General features: G+C 45.5%; 3 protein-coding genes across 6 annotated transcripts; all 3 read right to left on the bottom strand.

Moving 5' to 3' along the window:
- Positions 1 to 1234: 1234 nt before the first annotated feature.
- oxsr1b (oxidative stress responsive kinase 1b) lies at positions 1235 to 14873 on the bottom strand. 4 transcript variants are annotated; one of them, XM_088364145.1, is made up of 20 exons: positions 14777 to 14873; positions 14110 to 14461; positions 11084 to 11196; positions 8911 to 9019; positions 7372 to 7513; positions 6216 to 6271; positions 6031 to 6140; positions 5868 to 5969; positions 5647 to 5780; positions 5454 to 5502; positions 5286 to 5351; positions 4837 to 4959; positions 4611 to 4688; positions 3699 to 3734; positions 3452 to 3619; positions 3301 to 3356; positions 3175 to 3227; positions 2844 to 2912; positions 2690 to 2754; positions 1235 to 2394 (listed from the first exon to the last, which is right to left on the bottom strand). In XM_088364145.1, exons 3-20 carry the CDS (start codon positions 11096 to 11098, stop codon positions 2320 to 2322), a joined length of 1506 nt encoding a protein of 501 aa, XP_088220271.1. In that variant the 5' UTR covers positions 11099 to 11196; positions 14110 to 14461; positions 14777 to 14873; the 3' UTR covers positions 1235 to 2319. The 4 variants fall into 4 exon arrangements, with proteins under 4 accessions (XP_088220271.1, XP_088220268.1, XP_088220270.1 ...); XM_088364142.1 differs by having other exon boundaries at positions 14103 to 14461; XM_088364144.1 differs by lacking the exon at positions 4611 to 4688 and having other exon boundaries at positions 14103 to 14461.
- Positions 14874 to 14963: 90 nt separating this feature from the next.
- On the bottom strand, positions 14964 to 17176 carry myd88 (MYD88 innate immune signal transduction adaptor). The gene is made up of 5 exons (XM_088364157.1): positions 16779 to 17176; positions 16309 to 16440; positions 16075 to 16252; positions 15905 to 15996; positions 14964 to 15595 (listed from the first exon to the last, which is right to left on the bottom strand). Exons 1-5 carry the CDS (start codon positions 17134 to 17136, stop codon positions 15441 to 15443), a joined length of 915 nt encoding a protein of 304 aa, XP_088220283.1. The 5' UTR covers positions 17137 to 17176; the 3' UTR covers positions 14964 to 15440.
- A 145-nt stretch (positions 17177 to 17321) lies between these two features.
- Positions 17322 to 21317, bottom strand: cry-dash (cryptochrome DASH). Its single transcript, XM_088364148.1, has 14 exons — positions 21091 to 21317; positions 20586 to 20758; positions 20399 to 20492; positions 20207 to 20337; positions 19848 to 19996; positions 19639 to 19727; positions 19498 to 19571; positions 19324 to 19413; positions 19162 to 19241; positions 18968 to 19027; positions 18726 to 18883; positions 18525 to 18644; positions 18126 to 18302; positions 17322 to 18030 (listed from the first exon to the last, which is right to left on the bottom strand). Exons 1-14 carry the CDS (start codon positions 21151 to 21153, stop codon positions 17929 to 17931), a joined length of 1560 nt encoding a protein of 519 aa, XP_088220274.1. The 5' UTR covers positions 21154 to 21317; the 3' UTR covers positions 17322 to 17928.
- Between the last annotated feature and the right edge of the window lie 249 nt (positions 21318 to 21566).

Genomic DNA, 21566 nt, shown 5'->3' on the forward strand with positions numbered 1-21566 from the left:
ACGCACCTGCATTTAACGAGGGTCACTTGGAAAACATATTGGAACGCGGCCCCTCGAGGACTGGAGGTCGACATCCCTGGTTTAAGTGAAAAGCGCCACACCCGCCCTCACCCCCACTTTCTGATTGGCTGTTCGATCTGTGACGTCACTCGTACACTCCATTAGGTACACCGCCATTTTGCCATTTTTTTTTTTATAATTGGAAATTATGCGGATTGGGTCAGAGCTGCCCATTCTTCCTTGCAGTTGCACAAGTTCAAACTAATTGTTGTTGTCACTTGCTGTGAATAAAAATAAGCTGCAATAATAAGGTGAAATAATCAAGATCTCTCTTAAGTCTGTTTCAACTTTTGGACTTCTTTTAATTGTCATTGAACAGTTGCAATGCAAGCATTCAAATGTTGCGTTTTAATCGCAAACCGTTGCTTGGGAAGATTGGTAGAAAGAAAAATGGATTTTCTATTTTTTTTTCTAATACAGCACTACATGCAAATCAAGAAACGGCTCGTATATTTTGTTTTGGATTCCCGGAAGGAATTGATCAACGGGAGCGTTTATCATCCTGACCAGCAGAGGGCGACACACGGTACACTTTTGCTATCCTATGGTCAAATTCAGGGAAACCAAAACGAATATACGCGGCGTCATTTCTCATACTTGACCGGCAGAGGGCGACACACGGTACACTTTTGCTATCTTAGGGTCAAATTCAGGGAATCCAAAACGTATACGCGTCGTTGTACTTTCCTTCGTTTCTCGCAATAGGTTCTATTTTTGTTTGACAATAAAAACAATCAAATTAAACCGCTCTTTTCCTTTTTTTAACTTATATGTAACGATATGATGTAAGTGTAGGCTAATGTTAAAGTTTTTTGTCTTTTTGTACAGCTCATTTATTTCTACCCCCCCCCCCCAAGTTTTTTTTATTTTTTTTGTTTATTATCAAATGTCGGAGCTGTGATTGTTTTTCCAAGCACCTCAGACACCATTTGTCAAATGTCTGGCTTCATCACTCATTCTTCTTGGCATGGAAACAAGTGGATGGCTTCAGAGTGGCGGGTGGCGTCAGCTCCAATCTGGTTCGGTCCGACCTGCATATTTGCTCTCTCCAAGCCATGGAGAGTCACGGTTTTACTGACTCACCCCCATGGGCCTTGACTTTATTTCTGGGCTGCCCTTAACCCTTTGACTTTTTTCACCCCAAAAAGTTTTACTACAATGACTGTCACTCATATTAAGACGCAATACAACATTCTGAATTTAATATTTGCTAAACAATACATGTTTGTACATGTTCTATAAGTGGCAACAAGCCATTTGCTGTCACAAACTGATAAAATCATTTCTGGTGAAAAAGGCTCATGAGAAACATTCTTGGAAATCCTCAACCAAAACAGCGTGGACAGTCAGGATTCTAATTACTATATAACATTTTTATATTTTATCTGATCAGATAAAGGAAAGATACGGCATATATCCTGTCCACTCAATGTTGTGGCTTCCACTTATGGAATTTTGACACTCTGGTTAGAAAGGAAGAAAAGTCATCAAAAATAGTTTGAGACAGATCCAAGGCCAAGCGTGAAACATACCAGTGGAAAAAAACATCCTGATTTCATCATTTACATACGAGTAAATCAAGTACTTCCTTCTGTGCGTAGACCAACAAGCTTTAGCTGGCTACCAAGGCGTTTGGAAAATGTGTGCTTTCAGCTGTTGTCATTCGATCAAAATTCTTAAGGCAAGTGTAAATATTCACGCCATTTCTTGATTTGTTTTTAGGTTGATGCAACAAACTGACGCAAGTGTTTGATTTTTGGATGCTAGCTTAAGGATTCATCATTTACAGCCATTACCGCGATATCAAAAAAGACGTGGCAATTGAAAATAAATATGCTGGAGTTTTACTGGAGATCTCAAATGGGTCTACCTTGCCTTCATGCGTTTCTTTTTTGTGATTCTTCAGAGTTGAAACGTTGGCATTCAGTAGTTTTGCTTTAGGCATTGTGAAAGTTGACAATGTGCAAATGCGCCAAATATTGAAGGAAAGCTAAAGCGAAGACTCCAAATGGGGTTGAACATTCTCGCAGCCACTAAACTACTCTGTAAACGTTTTTTCACACTGTGCGTCGTTAGACTCGAGCCCGCCGCCTCAATAAAAAGCGGCTGTTGAACAGTCATTTTCTTTGGCAGTAGTGGTTTTCTTTACAGCCATAGAAAAGAAAAAAAAAATGTAACAATCTCTATTTAAATATGTTCTTTTCTCAACAATTTCACATCTTTTAGGCAAGTCACGGTCCCATCGTAGTAAACATCGACTTAGCTAATGGTGAGCTGCGCAAAGCCGATTAATTTGACATCATCTGGTATTTCCGATCCCTCGATTCCAGAGGCCTGCAAAGAGTACACATGATAAAATGTCAATATTTCCAAAATACTTTTTTTTTTAATGATCTCAAAATGTTCAAGATTAGGTATTTAGCAAGAACTTAAGCAATGATTCTTTAGTGTACCACTCCAGAGAGCCCAGCCCGTGCACCACGATACTGGTGTTAAAATGTAAGGTTTTTTTTTTTTCTTTCTTTCTAACCTATCGAGTGAGTTTTGGGAAGATTCTGTTCAGGACCACAATCTAAACATGGTCATTTAAGCAGAAGATGTCGCTTAAACCTCATGCTGTGCAACTCACCAGTTTAAAAACGACATTTTTATCTGTTTTAGGCTGATCCACAATTTTCTGCAAATTTGCAGCAACTGCAAAGTAAAATAAAAATGGGTATTACATTTGGATTTTGAATCTGGACAGAGCAAGGAAGGAAGGAAGGAGGGACGTTCGCACTTACCTACTACTAAATCCCTCCCATCCACCAGGCCTGCTGACACCAGCTCTTGCGAGACGCCGTCTGCTGTGTCTGAGAGAGAGAGAGAGAGAGAGAGAGAGAGAGAGAGAGAGAGCGAGAGAGAGAGAGAGAGAGAGAGAGAGAGAGAGAGAGAGAGAGAGAGAGAAAGTAGCACTTGAGGGAGCCCATATACAACTAGACAACCGTAGTACCTCAGAGTCACTCACTGTATTACAATTATGAAATGATTTATATTTTTCTATTGACAACTTTACATGTTTTAAAACAGTCCAATGAATGGACATTTTTTGCTTCATTGAAAAATGTGGCTTACCTCTGCCTGGCATGAACTCAAAGCGGATGTCATTTAACTCCTTCTTTTTATTTCTACAAAGAATAAGGAGGGGCAAATTCCATTACAAGAGAAGAGAGAGCAGGCATCGCCACAATTGAAACACACCTTAACCGTAGCACCAAACAAATTGGAGATGTCACGCTGCTTGAGGCTGAAGGAACCTGTGAAAAAGAATTTGTCACATTGAAAATGTCGTCATCACATTTGAACTACTTTGACACGGTTGTTGCGTTTCTTTCGTATAGGTGTGCGTTACCAGCGTTGGAGCAGCGATGGCGCTTCCTCCATCCGTTGCTGATGATGCAGGGTGAGGGGCGACAGGTGCCGCAAGCGTGCCCGCGGCCTGAGGTAGTTGTGCTTCGCCTGCAGTGGCGGCGGCGGTAGCGGGCGTAGGTACGTTCAAAGGCTCCGGCGTCTGGAACATCTGAAATACAAAGGTCAGTCAAGCGGCTGTTTGTTCGGAAGCCATTGAACGCGTCGAGGAAAATGCTCGGAGGACGCACCTCAGAGTTGTGGGGCGCCTCCTTCACTCTTGGCGACTGTCAAAAGACAAATACGGAGCATTAGATTGTCCTGGCATTAGTAAGCAGAGCACACAGGAGGTCAAAGGGCACACAGGATGTACTGTGAAGGGCACACAGGAGGTCAAAGGAAGAAAATGGCTGGCACACAAGAAGGTGAGAGGAGTTAAACGGCTTATTTACAGTTCCTCTGATTGAAGACTTTCAACCATTCCCCACCCATTTTCTTTGTTTCTATACAGCTCTTAACTTTTTGATCCGGAGCACCAGTGTAGCGTGCATTAATATCAATTTCGGAGGGGGGGGGGAACTGCACACAACTGCTTAGTACCTAGTAGTAGAAATACACACAGCAAAGTTTCACTTTTTTCGCCCCTTTTAGAAGATTAAAAGTTTAGCAAAGAATCACACAGTTAGAATGCGTGAAATAATTGTTGTTTTTGACGCCCGGCAACCAAAAAGCAGCCCGGTCCGTGAACGGCCCGTGTTAGTCGCAAACAGGAAGCGCACATGTATTTGCACCCGTGACCTTGGAACAAACGACATCATTGTCCGTCCGACATGTGGCCCAGACAGAAAAAAAGCAGCAACTGAAATTTCAACCGTTTTTACTTGAAGGTGCAACTGATTGGAGGTGATTTGGTGAGTAAATAAAAACCAAACAGAAAAGACATGTTGAAGAGGGAGGAATTGGAAACAGAATACAGATGGCTTCCAGGAAGGGGAACTCTCGCTGAAACAGGTGGTCGGTCTGTTTTTACACTGGATGTTGTTCCAAATGTCGTGCGTTGACTTTTTTTTGCTCTTTTCAATTGGCCAAGGGTGAGCGTGAGCTAACGAGAGCCCTTCCTTGTTAGGGGAAGGCCATGTGTACTGCGCTGGCAAGTGAACAACCCTGGACGCCGGAAGCTCGAGTGGGTAGGAGAAGCGCACTTGTCGCCGGGGGGCGCCAGCAGGCTTCACCTGCTGCTCCTTCGCCGTCAAACAGAACATACAGACGCACAGGTGAGACGCACATGGAGATACAACGGACACTGGAGAGAAAACAAACGAGGGCAAGGAGGAGGCACGCACGCACGCACGCACGCGCACACCGCCGCCGCCGGCAGGCGCAGCTCACCCGCAAGGCGGCCACGGCCGCTTTGCCTTCCTCGCTCTCTTCGTCCAGCTCGTCGTCGCTCCACTCCCACTCGCCGTCCTCCGTCTTGTGCAGACGCCCGCTGGAACCTGGAACGCGGCGTACCTGGAACAAGCCAGCAACAAATTGAAACTTGGAAGCCCCAATAACTTTCTGTCATGATTTTGAAAAATTGACAACAAAAGTGTAAGTTTACTGAAGGTTTTTTCTCTCTAGTTTTATGAAAAAAGATAGGAAGCAACAGTAATATCCAGAAGAAACATTGACTGGTATTTTTCCTCCACCACTAGAGGGAGCCAGTTCACCACTGATAAGTTAGCATTACTGTGTTCAAATCAAATCTTTTAACACCCAACTTTTCTGAAGTAATCAATCGTTTAACATTTTCCTCCATCTTCCAAAAATCAAATAAAGAAAATGATTCTTCTGACCCTTTTCGACCTCTCTGATATTGTGGGAGCCCTCTGAAGAAGTTTATCCAGGAGGTAGTCGTGGGTCTATCAACAGTGGAAAGAAAACAAATGTAATCATTGGCACACACACACAAGGACATTGCTCGCCCATTGTACGGCTTTACTGAAGGGGAGGCTCTGACCTACCTTGGCTTTCTGGAAGAATTTATTCTTCAGCAACTCTGAAGATGTTGGCCTGAGAAGCACAAAGGCAGACCGTTAGCAATTTGGAGCAGCAGGAGGCTTGTGAACACGTTGATGAATTCATCAGCATCGGCAATACGCTAACGCTAACAAATAATTCAAATGGAGGCAAAGCTACACGCAAGATTGCCCTCACCTTTTCTCCGGGTCCCTTTGGAGACACATGGAGATCATCTTTCTGAAGGACTTCCCGTACTTCTTCACCATCTCCTTGTCGCTGACGCCCGTCTCCAAGCCCGGCGGATCGTTTTGCAACGTTAGCATCAGCACCTGAACACACCACGGTTGTTAAGCCTCCCCATGGCGGCGGCGACGACGGCGGCGGGCGGCGAGCCGACGTTGCAGAGAAGCGCCGACCTTCATGGGCGGGTATTTGTGGTAAGGCGCCGCCCCGGTAGCCAGCTCGATGGCGGTGATTCCGAAACTCCAGATGTCCGCTTTGAAATCGTAGCCCTTCACCTGGAGGAGCAGTTTGGTGAAGCGCTCGTCGTCACGGTTAGCAACGGGAGGACGCGCCCACCTGCTCCATCACTTCGGGGGCCATCCAGCACGGCGTTCCCACAAACGTCTTGCGCACTTTGTTGCGGGTCATGTCGCCGCCGGTGGCCAGGAAGGCGCTCACGCCAAAGTCTGGCCACAGATGAAGGTTTCAGGTGAGGAATTTTGGGAACTAAACAATATTCAAGTCCAAAAAGATTGGCTTACCTGCAATTTGCACGGAACCGTCTTCTCCGAGAAGAATGTTTCCAGCTTTGAGGTCTCTGCGGAGGTTTGAGACAATAGCAAAAGGGTACACAATTTCTCCCTGACAAGCAAAACTTGTTTGGGGTGTTCTGGTTGTGCGCTGCTGGTGTCAAAGTGGCACCTGGGGAGCGCCAGATCAAGCAGTTGACCGGCACGTGTCAAATATCTACCGCCAGTCGTGAGAATCTAAGATGGGAGCTTCTGGCTGGGTCTCAGTCCCCCCCCTGCCCTGAGGCCCGCTCATGTGATCCAGCTTAAACGGCATGGGAATGTCATGCGTGCATGATACAATATTACAAGAAACAATTGAAGACATTTTTGTCTTCTAATTCGATCCATCGCCTCTCGCGTCCTAATTGTCCGTTAAAGGCGTGGCAACGCTTACGATCTCAGCATCATGGACGGACGGCGCTTCATCATTCCTCACCGTCTTGTCGTCAATCAATGGCTTTGATCGGCTTCTGGGAAAGACGCCAAGCGAGCGAGCGAGCGAGCGCACGACCCACCCGGGCCAAAGCTCGCTCTGCATTATTTACACGCGTGGGCCGATCGGACCCGAGCCTGTGCCGGAAAGGAAGAGGAAGACGCAAGCTCTGGGTGGGTCGGTCGGCGCGGCGACAGCTTGGGAGCAGCGACTTAGCCCGCTCTTGAACTGGCTTAGACGAGAGCTTTGGGGATGACATTTCCCGTGGCACGCAAATCTGCCATTGACACATTGGGCTCATGCTTCGTCACACGGTCAAGTTCACAGTCATTCCCAGCGAGATTGACACAGCACAGCTTTTCATTTGGTTGTCGCCGTGACCCCACAAAGTGACCCCCCCCCCCCCCCCTTTCTTCATCGCAATTTGATAAGGTATCAAGCGCTCGCTCGGTCAGACTCATTTGGAGCTTCATCTTTACAACGTGGCTGACCTTTCGTGGGAGGAAAAGCGGCGCTGAGTAAATGCCACGCCTTTCGAGCGGGAATAGGAATCACGTTGGCATACTTGGCCATTTCAACCAATGGAAGTTAGCATGATTTCAATCTCGCCGTATTTTCTTTGATTTTGCTTTTGGATGACTTGATTCCTTTAGTTTTGTAGCATTGCAATCATTCTCCTAAAAACTATTTTACCTGTGTATCTGTCCGTTCTTGTGCAGGTACTCGAGGCCCTCGAGAACATCTTTCAAGACGGTGGCTATGCTAGGCTGGTCCAGGACGCCCGATTTGTGCTCGCCTCGTGAGATGATGTGCTTGATCACATCCAGTACGGAGCCTGACCACACAAACCAAGAAAGGAATGGTTAAAAAAGCGCCGCTCGGTTGCTTCGCGATAAAAACAAAAAGCAACAAATTGTGACTGACTGAATGGAGTGAAGAAACATCAACGACTATGTTTACGGCTTGGAATAAGCCATCAAAGCCGCTCGGTCAGCATTTCGGGGGATCATTAAAGTCAATCCAGCGACTTGCTCTAAAATTCACAAAGTCGATGACAGTCTTGACTTGGCATCCGGAGAGAGCTCGGCTTCATATTGGTTTTCTGGGAAGACATTCCTCAGCTCAGCTCAGCTCAGCTCAGCTCAGCTCGTTGCGGCGTGACTCATGTTCGTTCCCGCCGGCTTTGTAACTTGAAGTCTCTCTGATGGCAATTCAATCCGTGGCCGTCGTTGTAGTCATATGTCACTTTCCAAACAGGAATTTCCAGAAAAGCCCGAGAGCGTACCTACATACGGCGAGCCCGGAATCCGAATGCGACCGACGTTGTAATTGAGAAAGTGTTACGGGACGTGTCGGCTTGCTGAGCGGCTTTGCAAAGCGGGCGAGGAAGCATGGCTTCGCACGGCCCGGCCCGGCCCGGCCCGGCTCAGCTCGTACGACATATGACACGCCGTGTCCAAATGCCAGACGTTGGTGACAAAGCGACTCTATTAGCTTTTTAGCGGCCTTTGAAGACATGGAGGGCGTTTTTCTTTTTTGCAGTAGCGCAAGGCTATAAAACCCACTTCCACTGGAGGCAGACGTGGCCATCATTTAATTGCCACACTCCATGAAAGTCAACATCAAGAAGGCTGCGCGAAACCAGAGAGAGAAGCCCGGCCGCTGGCAGGCAGGCAGGCAGGCAGGCAGGCAGGCAGGCAGGCAGGCAGGCAGGCAGGCAGGCAGGCCGCTGGCTGGCTGGCTGAAATGTCATTTCATTTCATTCACAATTCAACACACAGCTACTGTGATGGAAATCCAGTCAGAGTAGCGGCCATCACAAAGTGACTTGGTGGTGGTGTTCAACACTCGCGGTGACGCTGACACCATGACCGTTGCTTTCATGGTGTCTATCCGCCCCCCACCCCAGTGATTAGGAAGTGGCCACATATTTCCTGCTGCCGCGATACATTCCTGGGGCTTCGGAACAGAATAATGGGCTACAGCTGGCGGGCGGTGGCCTCCTCCGCACGGATCCTCTCGCTGCTTAATTGCACCTTCTGCCACACTGATGTCGTCGACGCAGTTATTAGCGCGGCCCCGCCGTCATTACGCCTCACGTGGCGCACACAATGAAGATCGGCGCCGTCACGTTCCCCACAATCACGGCCGACGACATCCGCGAGAACGGATCCCGCTTTTTCTCCCACCCATGCAACGACCCCGTGGAATTTGTTCTCAACGTTGACTTACCGCCACTTAGCAGCTTCATGACTAGCCACAGCTCGTCCTTCACTACAAACGAGGTGTAGTAAGTCACGATGTTGGGGTGATGGCACTGGCTCATGGCCTGGATTTCTTTCTGAAACACAAAGAAGAAAATGGTGGCAAGTCAACCGGTGTGTTTAAAACAACACAACTTGGCTTCTGCTAGCTTCATGCTAACACACATTTATACCACTGTCTCAAGTCTTATTTTTAATACCGAGTTGTGTCACCAGGTTAAACCCTGCTCGCAAATCTCTTTGAATTTCCGCTCACATTGAGGTGATTTATTCTTCGGAAGGAGATTACTGCCTGGTGCTTGGGCCTTGCTACAGTAATGCTGACATGTTTCATGATGAGGCAATTAAGGAAATTAAGTGCAATACTTGCCGTGGAAATGACGTCAGAGGCCGGTCACGTGTAATATGTGCGGCAAAAAAAAAAAAAGAAAAAAAAAAGGCTTTTATGTGGCCATTAAAATTTTTATTTTTTTTAAAAAGCGTGTCCTTGGAAAGCAGAGAGAGTGAGATCATGCTGGCAAATGAATCAGCCGTCAACTTCAAGACATTTTTAAGAAACTGGAGTGCTTGTTTCCAGGATCTATGAGAAGAGGGCTTCAATCCTGATGCCAATTGAACATAACTACCATACATTTGATCTATTTATTTATTTTTTAGTCCAAGTGTCAAGCTCAAGGCCTAGTTTGAGAAGATAAAGCAGTAAAAGTGAACGTCATCTGCTGCACTGATGTGTCAAAAGTGCAGCGATCAAGCACCGGAAAGCCCTGCGGGGTAGAAGCGTTCTTAAACAATGCGCCCGCCGCCGCCGCCACCGCACACACAATTCCAAGCACCAAGCCTCGTCTTCACTCCAGAGAGAGGACGAGCAAATGACAATACAAAGCTTCAGAGGTGGAAAAATGGAAATCTCAGCATGACTACATGAATTATTCATTAGTGAGCAGAGAAATGTAATTAACCAGGGTCTATTAGATTTGAGTCATATAGTGAATTTTCCATCGACGAACCCATCGGGTTCTTTGGACGACAGGTGAGGTCACGCTCCACCTGCGTCTGAACCCAAACCATGACCCAATTTTCCAAATATCTTCCAGTCTGGCGGTTCCGACAAACAACTCGGTGGGTTGCCTTGCCCGTCGTTCCATCTCTGGACACTCCACGCCCAGAGAGAACAATAATGTTGCGGGTCGGGTCGGGGCGGCTCGGCGGGCCAGAAGACAAACAATGGTCTGACAGGGAGGATATGATGCTCCGGCAGTTGGCAGGTTTGCCCATCTTTTTCCAGCAGACAATGTGAGAACCAGGAAGGGGTCTTTGTTGCAGGGATTAGGTCACTGTAAACGTATGGCGCGGATGGGCCCACATGTTCTGATGGCATCTGTGTCAAGCAAATGTGAGCACTTTCACACTCCACGAATAAGGATCAAATGAAACCATTGATTGTCTTTGGATTTGTAATGAATCTTTGAGCCAAAGGAAGAATGTCCTAGCTTAAGAATGGACTGTTTTGGGATTTCAATCACGAAAGAGCACGCTTTAAGAAACAAGTAAGATTGAGTCCGAAATGTGTGACTATCTTAAAGCTAATGAAGCGATGTCATACAACATGTTCCTGTTGTAAATAAGCGGTGTTAGCTGTTAGCGCAGAATGCTCACTAATAAAGCATCAGTGTCAACATTGAGCCTCCCCAAAAAGAATCAAATCAAGCTTGTTTTACTTTCACAAGTACTTCTTAATTTTTTACTTTCATTCAATAAACTCGAAACGAAATGACAGCACTCTCGTCAGGCCTCTCGCGGTGACGCTCGTGTTTCTCTTTTACGGAGTCTGGTCGTTTGCGTGCGGCAGGACATCCAAAGGCGAGCGATTCAATGAACGATTGTCATAATCTGACCAGTGCAAAGTGGTGCCACAATCGCACAGAGGAGCTACTATGGGCGCAGCGGCGCAACAAACGTAAACAGATTGTGGTGGAAAGATTGGAACTGACACCAAAAGTTGAAAGAATGATACAAAATCAGAGTAGGGCTGGCTTAGCAATTTTCTTTTTTTGATCTCACACGCCAAAGAAACTCAACATTTTGGGACAATCTCAAATGACTTGAGCAATAATGCTATCAGACTAACCATACGTGCTTACCAAGAGTTCGTCCATGTTGGTCTGGCACTTCTCCAGGTTGATGCGCTTGATGGCCACCTTCTCCTTGCGCGGGACGCAGTAGGCGGCTTGAACCACAGCTGTGGCCCCGCTCCCTGCAAAAGAGAACGCAACCCCGTGATGGATCCGCTGAACGACCATTCTGGCTTTATCGCTACTTCATGCATCAAATCGAGGCATAATATGAAAAACAGTTCATTTATCTATTTCTATTTTTCACTGGCCCATTTTTAGCCGAGCACTTTACACTCAATGGACAGTTTGTCAGAGAGCACTTTCCTCAGGCAAGAAGCTTTCAGGGGTGGAAGGAAGAATGAGCAGCGTGCTCGCCCAGCCTCCACTAAGCTTTTGCTAACCCCCTTTGCCCTCATCTTGCCTATGCCCAAATATTAACAAAGTGCCCATTGTTTGGACTTTTCATTGAGGCGAGAGCTGATGAAGATTTGGAAACCGGAGCTCAGGAGGCGGGCCGGGCCGCCCAAGACCAAATCCCTTCCCGGAGTTCAATTCAAATCCAGGCAGCGGCCTTTCACTGTTTACGTTTGTAATATGGCTTCGAGCAATGCTCACGAAATATTCAACACGAGTGCGGCCTGTGATGATAATCTAATAAAATTGCAATTTCCCAAGTCTTGTCCTGCATGTGACAGACGCGGAAAGTGGGCAGGTCTTGTTTTTTTTCCATCTATATACGTATATGGCTTAGCCTCAATGATGTCATTTGTTGTCAAAGTTAAGGTTATGAGCTCGTACTTTTATTGAAAGCCAATATTTGTACTTCTTAAAGTATCAAAATAGACGTGCTACTTTTCCCAATCTCAACAGAGGTTGAATGTGGAATTGATTGAGAACTTACACGACAAGGTGGAGGGGGGACAGCAGAAACATTGATTGCTGACCAAGGCCAGCTCAAAAGCTTTCCAGTCATCTCCGCACAAACTACAAGCGCGACCTCACACACCTCTGGGGGTGGGCCGGTGTTTGGGGTTCGGTCCCGACTGAAGCAAACACAAACACGCACTTCAACAGAGACAGCGATCCAGTTGCCGAGACCACATTGGGGTGTAAAGTCCTCAACGCAAATAGACAGCTCGTCGTCAGGGATGGCCAACGTGATTCCTGACACTGCGCTGAAGGGAAATCGTTTCAGTGAAAAAAATCGGAAAAAAGAATCGTGAAAAGGCGAGTCACCTGACTGGCTGCCAGCAACCACTAAATCTTTGTTCGTAAAACCATCGCAAGGGAAAGAAGTGGAAAGACCAGCCGAGCAAGTCTGACATGGATGTTTCTTTGTAATCCATCAAACCGATAGGATCCTCCTCCTCCTCCTTTTTGTGGATATCTGAGGAGCAGTTTACAACTTTTCCCGCTTTGGATGGAAGTGAAAGCGGCGGTATTGACCAACTGTCAGACAATATCAATTGTCTCGCCGTAGTTGGCGACAGCAGCGAGCGGGCACGCCTCCAAACTTTACGTCTGCTACTAATGAGGCACAACACAATTGCTCGTAAACTTGACCTCAAATTTGGTTCGCAAAACTGCATTTCTGTTAGCTGGAGAGCTGATCAGATTAAAGACAGTTAAAAAACATCCATCAAACAGGGAAACTAGGATTTACAACATTTCTATCAGGAATACCAATACATTAAGATCATTGATATTGGATGTATCAATCGAGTATCAATGTTCCAAGTTAGCTTAGCTTTTCCCGCTCTTGTTTCCATTACAGCCTTGATATTGTAAATATCACTAATGTATACAGTATACTGTCAGACGCACCATTTTGAAGTCAAGCGTCCTCCCTGAGATGGCGTCCAAAGCCAAATAGAAAAAGCCAAAACATTGACAAAACAAGCATGCTCTTTGCAAGACTTTGCCGTGTGTTTTCTGTAAGCATATTTCTTGACAAGCCATGTTACGGCTGTTGCCAGAACGCTTTCAATGTGTGAAAGTGACATTGTTACTGAAGACAATTTAATTGAACGACTACATAAAAACCTATGGAAGATTTCCATGCTACGGAACCCCGGCCAGTGGTTCAGGTACTCCCCTCTAAGGTCAGTATATTCCAACATCTTTGGATAAGGGTGAAGAAAAAGACCACAAACATTGCTAACTTTATTGAAGTGGTTTTTAAACACAAGGAGGTGATTCCAATCACTAATGAGAAGTTGCACTCGGGTCAGCTAGAGTTCATGAAGTGCAATTGACACATTATAAGATTAGCACGGCCTTGAGTTAACTTCTTAATGGAGCAGGTATGCGGCGAGAGCAATCTACTGGCTTGTGATTTCAAAACTACTGCTAGTTTTATATCGTATACGGAATAATATAAGCCCAATGTCTGAATCCTGTATTTCTTCAAATAAAACTATTGTTTTGACAAGCAGCAATTGGCGATTACATTTTGTTTTGACAGATCAAATATTTGAGAAGTTTGATTTCATTAACTGATTTTTTTGGGGGGGGGGGGGGGTCGTTTTACAATTCAGAGGATTGTTGAATGTAAAAAAAGCATGATAGTGAAATTATTTCACAATATATTTAATATAGTATGTTTTAGATGAATAGTTTTGTTATTTTTGCATATTATATTTTTTTACGGTTTTCTTCGTCACACACACGCGCACACAGTCATTGCGGGAATCGAACTCAGTGCCTGCACACAAGATAGGCGAGCGTACCCCAACACCATCAGCGACCCCCCCCCCCCCCCCCCCCCCCCCCCATGCAACATTGTTCTAACCCTCGTTCCAACAAACCGGCGTAGCCACACTGGGCGGGGTTGTCTTTCTCAGTGGAAACATTCCACATAGTCGAAGTTCTAACACCGCCCGGCAAGGACTGTCCTTCATTTAAGTCACCCAGCCATTAGCTCAACTAAGAAGATGCTTCGAAGATGAAATGAAAACATATGACGGGTTGTATTAGCGTTAGCGAGCGTGTCTATTCACAGAGTGTCAGGGGCGAAAGAAAGCTAGCAAACAGTAATATCACATACCAATCACCTCATGTAGCTCGTAGTCATCTTTGTTGATGGACCACGGTTGGGAACTCAGGTCCTCCGACATGGCTGAGGTATATGCCATTTGACACCGTCGAAGAAAAAGTGTCGGCGCCGCAGGCAGGGTGTTGGGGAAAGAACAAAAGACAAGTCAAGTCCCAAGTAATTCCAAGGAGCGGCAACAAGGGCGACTCTTTAGCGTTCTTTGTGAATCCTGCAGCACTCGTGCTGTCATTCCCAAAGTTTGACACAAGACTCGAAGCCCCGCCTACTGCGTTCCTCAGCCAATGTGTGGATCGCCTCGGCGGCCATGTTGGATGTGGTCACTGCGGCTGGGAACGAGCAAACTACCGCACCTGCATTGGGACAAAAATATTGACACCGGAGCGTCACACCGCCAAATTAAAAGTACAAACTACATCAATATGTTAAAAATAACTATTAAAAAAGTCGGCTTTACACGGAGTTGCGTCCGCGCAACGTTACACGCAAGACTCAAGAGTGGATTCCGTCACAATGGCTGGACACCTCCATAACATTCCCTCATTTTAGATTTACGGGAAGTTTGTCGCTAATATACAAGCAACAAAAGGTTTATTACACTCATTTTGTGCAAAGTATTTCCTTCATTACGAAACTATAATGAATAAGAATAGTATTGAGTTCGTCACCTCGATTTAAGCTCAACCGGCTGTCCAAATGAAAGGAGAATAAAACCCCAAGTTTTGATTGGACAGTACGGTAGTAGGACGGGCTGTGACGATGTTGCACTGTAGGGGAAATGATTCAATAGCGACACCACTGGCGGTGAATGAAATAACATGCGAGAATTGCGCAATAACGACACGCTGTGGTCGCTTTGTAAAATTGCTTGCATTTATGTAGGCGTTTTGCCTCAAATTACGTAGTTATCAAGCTGTAAATCCTTTAAAAAAAACACAAAGACTATAGAATATGAAAGGCAAGAAGTGAGAAAAGCAGTCAGTCAAATGTAGAAGTGGATTGTCAAATGTAGAAGTGTTCTGCACCTACATTCACACTTCCCTTTCTGCTGTAATCTCATGCTGACATTCAAAAAGGAAGGGTAAAAATGACAGAGGAAGTGCAGTCCAATCCTTACAATAAAAATTTGAGCAAAAGAGTTAGCAAAAATATCTCTGCACATTGTTTGTCAATCATAACACAGGCTACTACATTCATAAAAATGACATAAAATGTATGAAACAAATTAATACAATGACATTTACGGATTGCATAATATCTTTGGTATTGGGTCCCAAAAGTTTCTACATCGTTGATGGAAAAGCACCTTTAAAACACTAATAACAATCACAACTATGGCAGAGAAAGAGCTTTAGCCAGCCGATCCCAAAACCAGGTCTGCGTGTAAGGATTTGTGTAGTCGCACACGGTCAGGAACCTTAGGATCCTCGGGAACTCTTTTGTCATCGACTTGTACACCACGGGGATGAGTCGTTTATTCCGAGCTCCTGTCATAGCAGAAGGAGGCGAAAAGTTTAGTTCTGACGTATAAAGTTGTCAAATACGCTGGTACCTTGACCTGTGCCAATAAAATCTTACTTCCTCAACAATGAGGAAGGAATGGACAATGACATCCTTAAATCAAATGTCTATCATATTTGTTGATTGGGTTCGTCCCTCATATGCAACTATTAATTGGCATCTTCCCCCAAAACTCCTTACCGGTGAAGATCTACTCGTTAAGTCAAGGTACCACTGTATAAAGCCAAACATGAACAACAACATATGTAGTATGTAAAACAAGATCAATTGTTCACCAGGAGAAAGGCTGAGTGCAAACTTAGTCTGGAAGTCACAGGCTTCACTTTCGATGTATTCATCTGAGATCACAACCACCATCCTCTTACATCTGAATACAGAAACATCAGAGTGAAAACCAGGAGCAACAAAAGCCAAACATATACGGTGCTGTGCATTATTGTCTCGCCTCTTCTCAATGAGCTCGCCGGTGATGGTCCAAACGCACGATCCGGGCAGGACGTTGCGGTCGAAGACGCAAAGCTTCAGTCGGTAGTTGGTCTGCTCCAGCTCTCGAATCATTTCGTGCACAAACTTGATGTCGCTCTTGCAGTAGCAAATGAAAGCGTCAAACAACTCGGGAGAACCTGCAAGTCAAAATAATATGACGCTTTTGAAGATAGGTTTTGAAGCGTTTACTAACCTTCTGGATCATCCCCCAGGGTGAGGCCAGAGAGCTCAGGCGTTCGAGGGATGCAGCTGTCCACCTCGGGGACCTGCAGGGGACGTAGCGCCCTCTTCTTTAAGCTTTCATAATACTTCCTCACGTCATCATCTTGCCGGAGAGAAAGACAGAAAGGATAGATCAACGTCGTTCCATCACGGGTTCCAGAGTCACAATGGCATTATTTCACTTTTTGTGAACGTGCCGAACGCGGCACGTAACGTAAGCTGACCGGCCCCTCCCTTACTGTACCGATCATGACTTCGAAGTCGACTTTTCAAAACCGTATGCTTACTTTTCGGATTTCTTTAAGACTCAACGCACGCACAAAAACCTCCGTCAACCGCTGTTTGCGGAAGTGCTGCGTGTTTAGTCATGCGCACTTTTAATTCGATTCGAACAAGGTCCGTAAAAGTGATGAGAATTCTAGCTCATGTTCCAAAGCGTACCAATCAGAGGACGAAGCTCTTCCACGACGTCGTTCCTCTCCACTTCCTCCAAGATGGACAAGAGTTTCCCGACGCTGGCCTCGCTCGAGCACGCCTGCCAGTCAACCAAGAGCCGCTCAGTGGGATTGGGAACCTGCTGGTAGTTGATGATCTCCAGGTAAGAGAAGCCCATTGCCTCGGCCACCATCGTCCAGTCGGCGGCCACCACGGTTCGGGGGTTCAAGTAAAGGCTCAGGGTTTTCCTGACGGTCATGTTAAGGGCGACCAGAGGGACGGTGGACAGGTCCTCGACCACCGTCGTCAAGCACGCTGCCATGTTGTTTCTGAAATGTGTTTCTTTTTGCGAGTACTTCAACATTGCGCAACGTACCTGAACTGATGGGAAGTGCGTCACGCGTGGGCGGAACCGCTAAACTGCCCACCGACGATCGTGCAGTGATGATTACTATACTATATAATATTTTCATGTTGATAACATAATACAAAGAGCATCCAAACTTTTTAGATTTGTGTGTGCAATTAATAAAAATATATATACATATATAGTATATACATATATACTGTTTATTAATAGTTTGCGTAAATAACCAATGCATAGCATAGGGAGAGCTGTTTCCAATATTTGTTTTCTCACACACAATACAATAACAACTGTAACTTCTGGATTTGTAACTTTCTAAATCATGTTTGTAGCTATCTATTCACCAATTTCCTTCCCCTAAACTCTCTCAATTTCTTTCTCTCTCTCTAAATAAATAAATGAATGATTATCTTGTTTTAGAATAAACCATTTCATAAATGCATTGTAGCTGTTTCTTTTGTCTCATGGCCCCTTGAGCACTAACATCTTCGCACGCTTTCTGTGTGTGGCTTTGGTTGCTGTAGAAGAGTTTTGTTTTCTTCTCACGAGCGTATTTCCTCAAGTCATCTCCCGCCCCCTTTTCTCTCGCCTGAGCACATTTCTCGTAATCGCAGACCGCACAGATGCGTTGCGGAAATACGTGGTTTAAACAAAAAAATAATAATAAAGGCAAGTCCCCTGCATCCTAACACCATTTTAAATGTAAGAAACCAATTTGAATAGCACCATAACTTTGACCAGAAGAAGGCGAACAAACTTGGCATTGTAATGGCTGGAAAAGATCCAAGCTCACAAGTTTTTGCTTCTGGAGAAATAGAAGTCAACGCCTCTGTCGCCGTGCTGTTTGGGGGTGTGGGATGGGCCTTTTCTGCCTCTTGGGTACGGCCCGTTCTGTGAAATAACACAAGCGAGTCAACATGAACAGAATTTGGACTGTTTCTACTCCCTATGAGCTTGTTTTGAGTTGTTTGTCCCATCCGACTGACCTGTTTCTTGCCACCGTGTCGGCTCCATTCGGGCGCCACCACGACAGGGGTGGGGTAGGTCTCACCTAGGGTGACGTCGGCGTGCGATAGCGCCGCCTTGCTGAGGGTCCACGGCGTGTGCACATCAGCCCCCCGGATTTTGTGCAGCTCGGGAAGCCATCGCCGCACGTAGTCGCCCTAAGGATGAGTATCGGGTTAGAATTCCGACAAGAGCCAAATATTTCAGAAAGACCGTACTCGAAAAGTTTACTTTAGCGCTGTAATGACGTTTAAACTGAAGTCAGTATGGAACACGTATTTAACAAATATAAATAGCAGATATTTGCAATACAGCCAGGATGTCAAGTAGAAAAGACTCACATGAAAATCCGCTATATAGCAAGACCGCAGTGAACGTACATTACTGTCATAGTCGAGTCCTTGCTTGACCATGTTGAACTTTCTGTTCTCCCGGGGGTCATTTCCAATGCCCGCGCTGTACAGCCAGTTGCCATAGTTACTGCAGACGTCATGGTCAACCTGCGGGAAGACATTTACATGTGTTCCAAGAGCTACTGACACAAAGGAGAAGCTGCGTAGTAATAGCATGAAAGAATTTACCAAAAGGTATTCAAAGTATTCGGCTCCCATCCTCCAGTCAAGGCCCAGGTCCTTGGTGAGGAAGCTGGCCACGTTTTGGCGCCCTCTGTTGGACATGAAGCCCGTCATGGCCAACTCCCTCATGTTGGCATCCACAAAGGGCACACCCGTACGTCCCTCTGGACAAATATCAAAAACAAACATTTCAGACATATCGAGCGAGCACCGCGTGTGCCATAGCTCGGTATTAATGCTGTGCAAACCTTTCCACGCGTTGAAAAGCGTCATGTCCGTCTTCCAAGGAATGCTTTTGTCCTGAAGCCCTACGGAGAGAATTTTATTTCAACAACTCACTGATTCGATGTTTTTGCGCAGAATCTTGCCAAGATGTTACCACAGTTCTTTGCTTCCTTACAGGAATAAAGAAGCTTTCGAATTCAATTTGAACAATATTCACCTTTGACTTGAAACAGACGATTTCCATATTTGAGTGCTACGAACTTGAAGTAGTCACGCCACAAGAGCTCAAAAATAACCCTGCCGTTGAAATGAAATGGTAAGAAACATTCATCGAACTGAATCATGTCAAAAGGTATCAACCAATAGAAAATCGACTGACCAGTACGTGCTCTGATTAGCCGTTCGCTCCCTCTCGTATTGGCGTATCTGATGATAAATATATCTTGGTGAAATGCAGCCCATGGCCAGCCTGCAGAGTGTCCAAAACAGCTTGTTAAAAGTCACTTTATTTCTGTTTGGAGATTTGATTGACACAAAAGGAACACTCACTCACCAGGGCGCAAATTTGGTGGAATAGTCCACGCCCACCAAGCCGTTTCGGGTCTCCTTATAGGTTGCGACCGCATCCTTTGGGAAGACAAATCAATGTTTCATTCAAAAGTCATATGTCGTAACGTGTGTAAAATGAACTTACCGTGTCCCAAAAATAATGCTGAAGTCTGCGCAGCGCCTGACTTTCACCGCCAGTGCATGGAAAAGCGGAGCGAGGGTCATTCAAAGGCTCTGTAAGGAAGTAAAAGTGAGTTGTTTATTCATTACTTCATTCTAATTCAATCTTTTTTTCATTATACAATCAATTTAAGTCATTGTGACGTGTTGAATTATTTCAAAAATGTACTGTACCTGTCTGCTGCAGGTCCGCCGCAGTGGGAACGTCTCCCTCGTGAAGCCCCCCGGGAAGAGGCTTCAGCCGCTCCGGGGTTGGCAACTCAGGTCTAACCTGACTCTTGGATTCCACCTCCTTCCTGAACTGAGTGTAAACATCCGGAAGCCTGACAAACAGATCCTAATTAACGTACAGGCGAAATGGGAGAGCCACCGGGATGCTGCGAGAGGCGTTTGGTGCCACCAAGTGGCCAAGTTGCATACAAATGTGACTTGATTGTATGAACTTATCTTTTAGACATCTATTGGTGTCACCAAGTTGCAAATCCCTCTTCCCAAAGTGGATTTTCTATTGCGTGTGCGTCGGCAAGTCTCACCTGGAAATGTGTGGGAATGGCAAATCGTCTCGGTGGTACAGTGTGGAGCCCCAGCAGGTGTGCACTTGGACCTTCATGCGTGCGCACACGTCCTTGACACTTTTCTCCACAGTCAGCTCTTCGGATGTTGCCTGTCATTAAATTCATAGCAAGTCATAAAAATCAAACCGATGATGATGTGAGGACTCGAACCTCTTGGTGGAAAGTGACAGCGCTGACAGAGCCCAGTTGCTGGATGAGGTCGGCGACGACTTCTTCCGGCTTGCCCCGTCGTACTACCAGGTTGCTATTTTACAAACACACACACACACAAAACTTTGTGAGTGCCATAAAAGGCAAAGTGCAGTCCGGGTATAATGAAAGCAAGGAAAACAATGACCTGCCCCTGTTCACCAGCGACTTCCTGAGATCTTGGATGCTCTCCAGCAGAAAGCGCAGGCGAAAAGGTCCCGTCTTTGGCAGGTTGTACTTGTAGGTTCCCACATAATGTCTGGGATCGAAGCAGTACAACGGCACGACGTGGTCAGCGTGCTTTTCAGCAAAATGGAACACCTACATGGGGGACAGAATACATACACACCACTGCATTACAGTCATCTCCCACTTGGATTGAGTCATGCTGTGAATAGTGGTGGTGACAGTCAATTCGCATAGCTGATAACTATTTTATTGTGAAAGTGTACACCGGAACTTCCACATGCCAGCAAACGAGCTAAAAGTAGCTTGCAGAACAAGAACAACAAAACCACAAAACGCTCCGTAAAATATGTATATTTTTAAAAAAAAAAAACATAATAAAAGATGACTCACACAAAAACAATCAAATATAAGCGTGCTCGTCTGTTTTTAACACGACGTGAACGTAAATGCGCGTTCGTTCTTACCTCGTTGTCGTGGATTCGTAAATCGTTTCTTAACAAACAGATTATTGTTCGGGAAGTGGACATGACTGCTCGTCGATAGCCACCGATTGGAACAACAACAACAACAACAACAACAAGAACGTGCTCCAAAACACAAACAACGGTGAAAACCCGGTTGTCTCCTGCGGACTAAGCTCTGGTTGAGGCTCGGTTACGATGTTACACAAACGCACGTTGTCATACGCGCGTCCGTTTGTGTAACACACTTTCATAATTTTTTTTCCCCGCAACTCCAATTATTTTATGCATTCATAATGTTTACATAAAATCAATTGACATTGGTAATTGAATGTGTGATTTTTAATATATGTTTTATTTAGTTTTTGATTTAATCCTATATGTTTGCTGTCTGAGTCAGGTTTTTAATAATAATGATATTTATCCTAAAAATCTATTTTTATATTGCCTACCCATCAAGGGTGATATTAATAAAGCAA

Source organism: Syngnathus floridae, chromosome 20 (assembly GCF_059516105.1).
Source record: "Syngnathus floridae isolate MCC-2025c chromosome 20, RoL_Sflo_1.0, whole genome shotgun sequence".
NCBI lineage: Eukaryota > Metazoa > Chordata > Actinopteri > Syngnathiformes > Syngnathidae > Syngnathus > Syngnathus floridae.

Coding starts and splice junctions, on each gene's coding strand:
- cry-dash (XM_088364148.1), bottom strand. CDS start 21,153: ATGTCCACTTCCCGAACAATAATCTGTTTGTTAAGAAACGATTTACGA. Junction 20,493..20,585: donor TCGCTGGTGAACAGGGGCAG/GTCATTGTTTTC, acceptor TTTGTAAAATAG/CAACCTGGTAGTACGACGGG. Junction 19,728..19,847: donor GGCGGACCTGCAGCAGACAG/GTACAGTACATT, acceptor ACTTCCTTACAG/AGCCTTTGAATGACCCTCGC.
- oxsr1b (XM_088364142.1), bottom strand. CDS start 14,190: ATGGCATATACCTCAGCCATGTCGGAGGACCTGAGTTCCCAACCGTGG. Junction 7,514..8,910: donor CATGAAGCTGCTAAGTGGCG/GTAAGTCAACGT, acceptor TTGTGTGGTCAG/GCTCCGTACTGGATGTGATC. Junction 3,228..3,300: donor TGTTTGGTGCTACGGTTAAG/GTGTGTTTCAAT, acceptor TATTCTTTGTAG/AAATAAAAAGAAGGAGTTAA.
- myd88 (XM_088364157.1), bottom strand. CDS start 17,136: ATGTTGAAGTACTCGCAAAAAGAAACACATTTCAGAAACAACATGGCA. Junction 16,253..16,308: donor CCTGGGGGATGATCCAGAAG/GTTAGTAAACGC, acceptor TTTGACTTGCAG/GTTCTCCCGAGTTGTTTGAC. Junction 15,997..16,074: donor GGCGAGCTCATTGAGAAGAG/GCGAGACAATAA, acceptor TTCTGTATTCAG/ATGTAAGAGGATGGTGGTTG.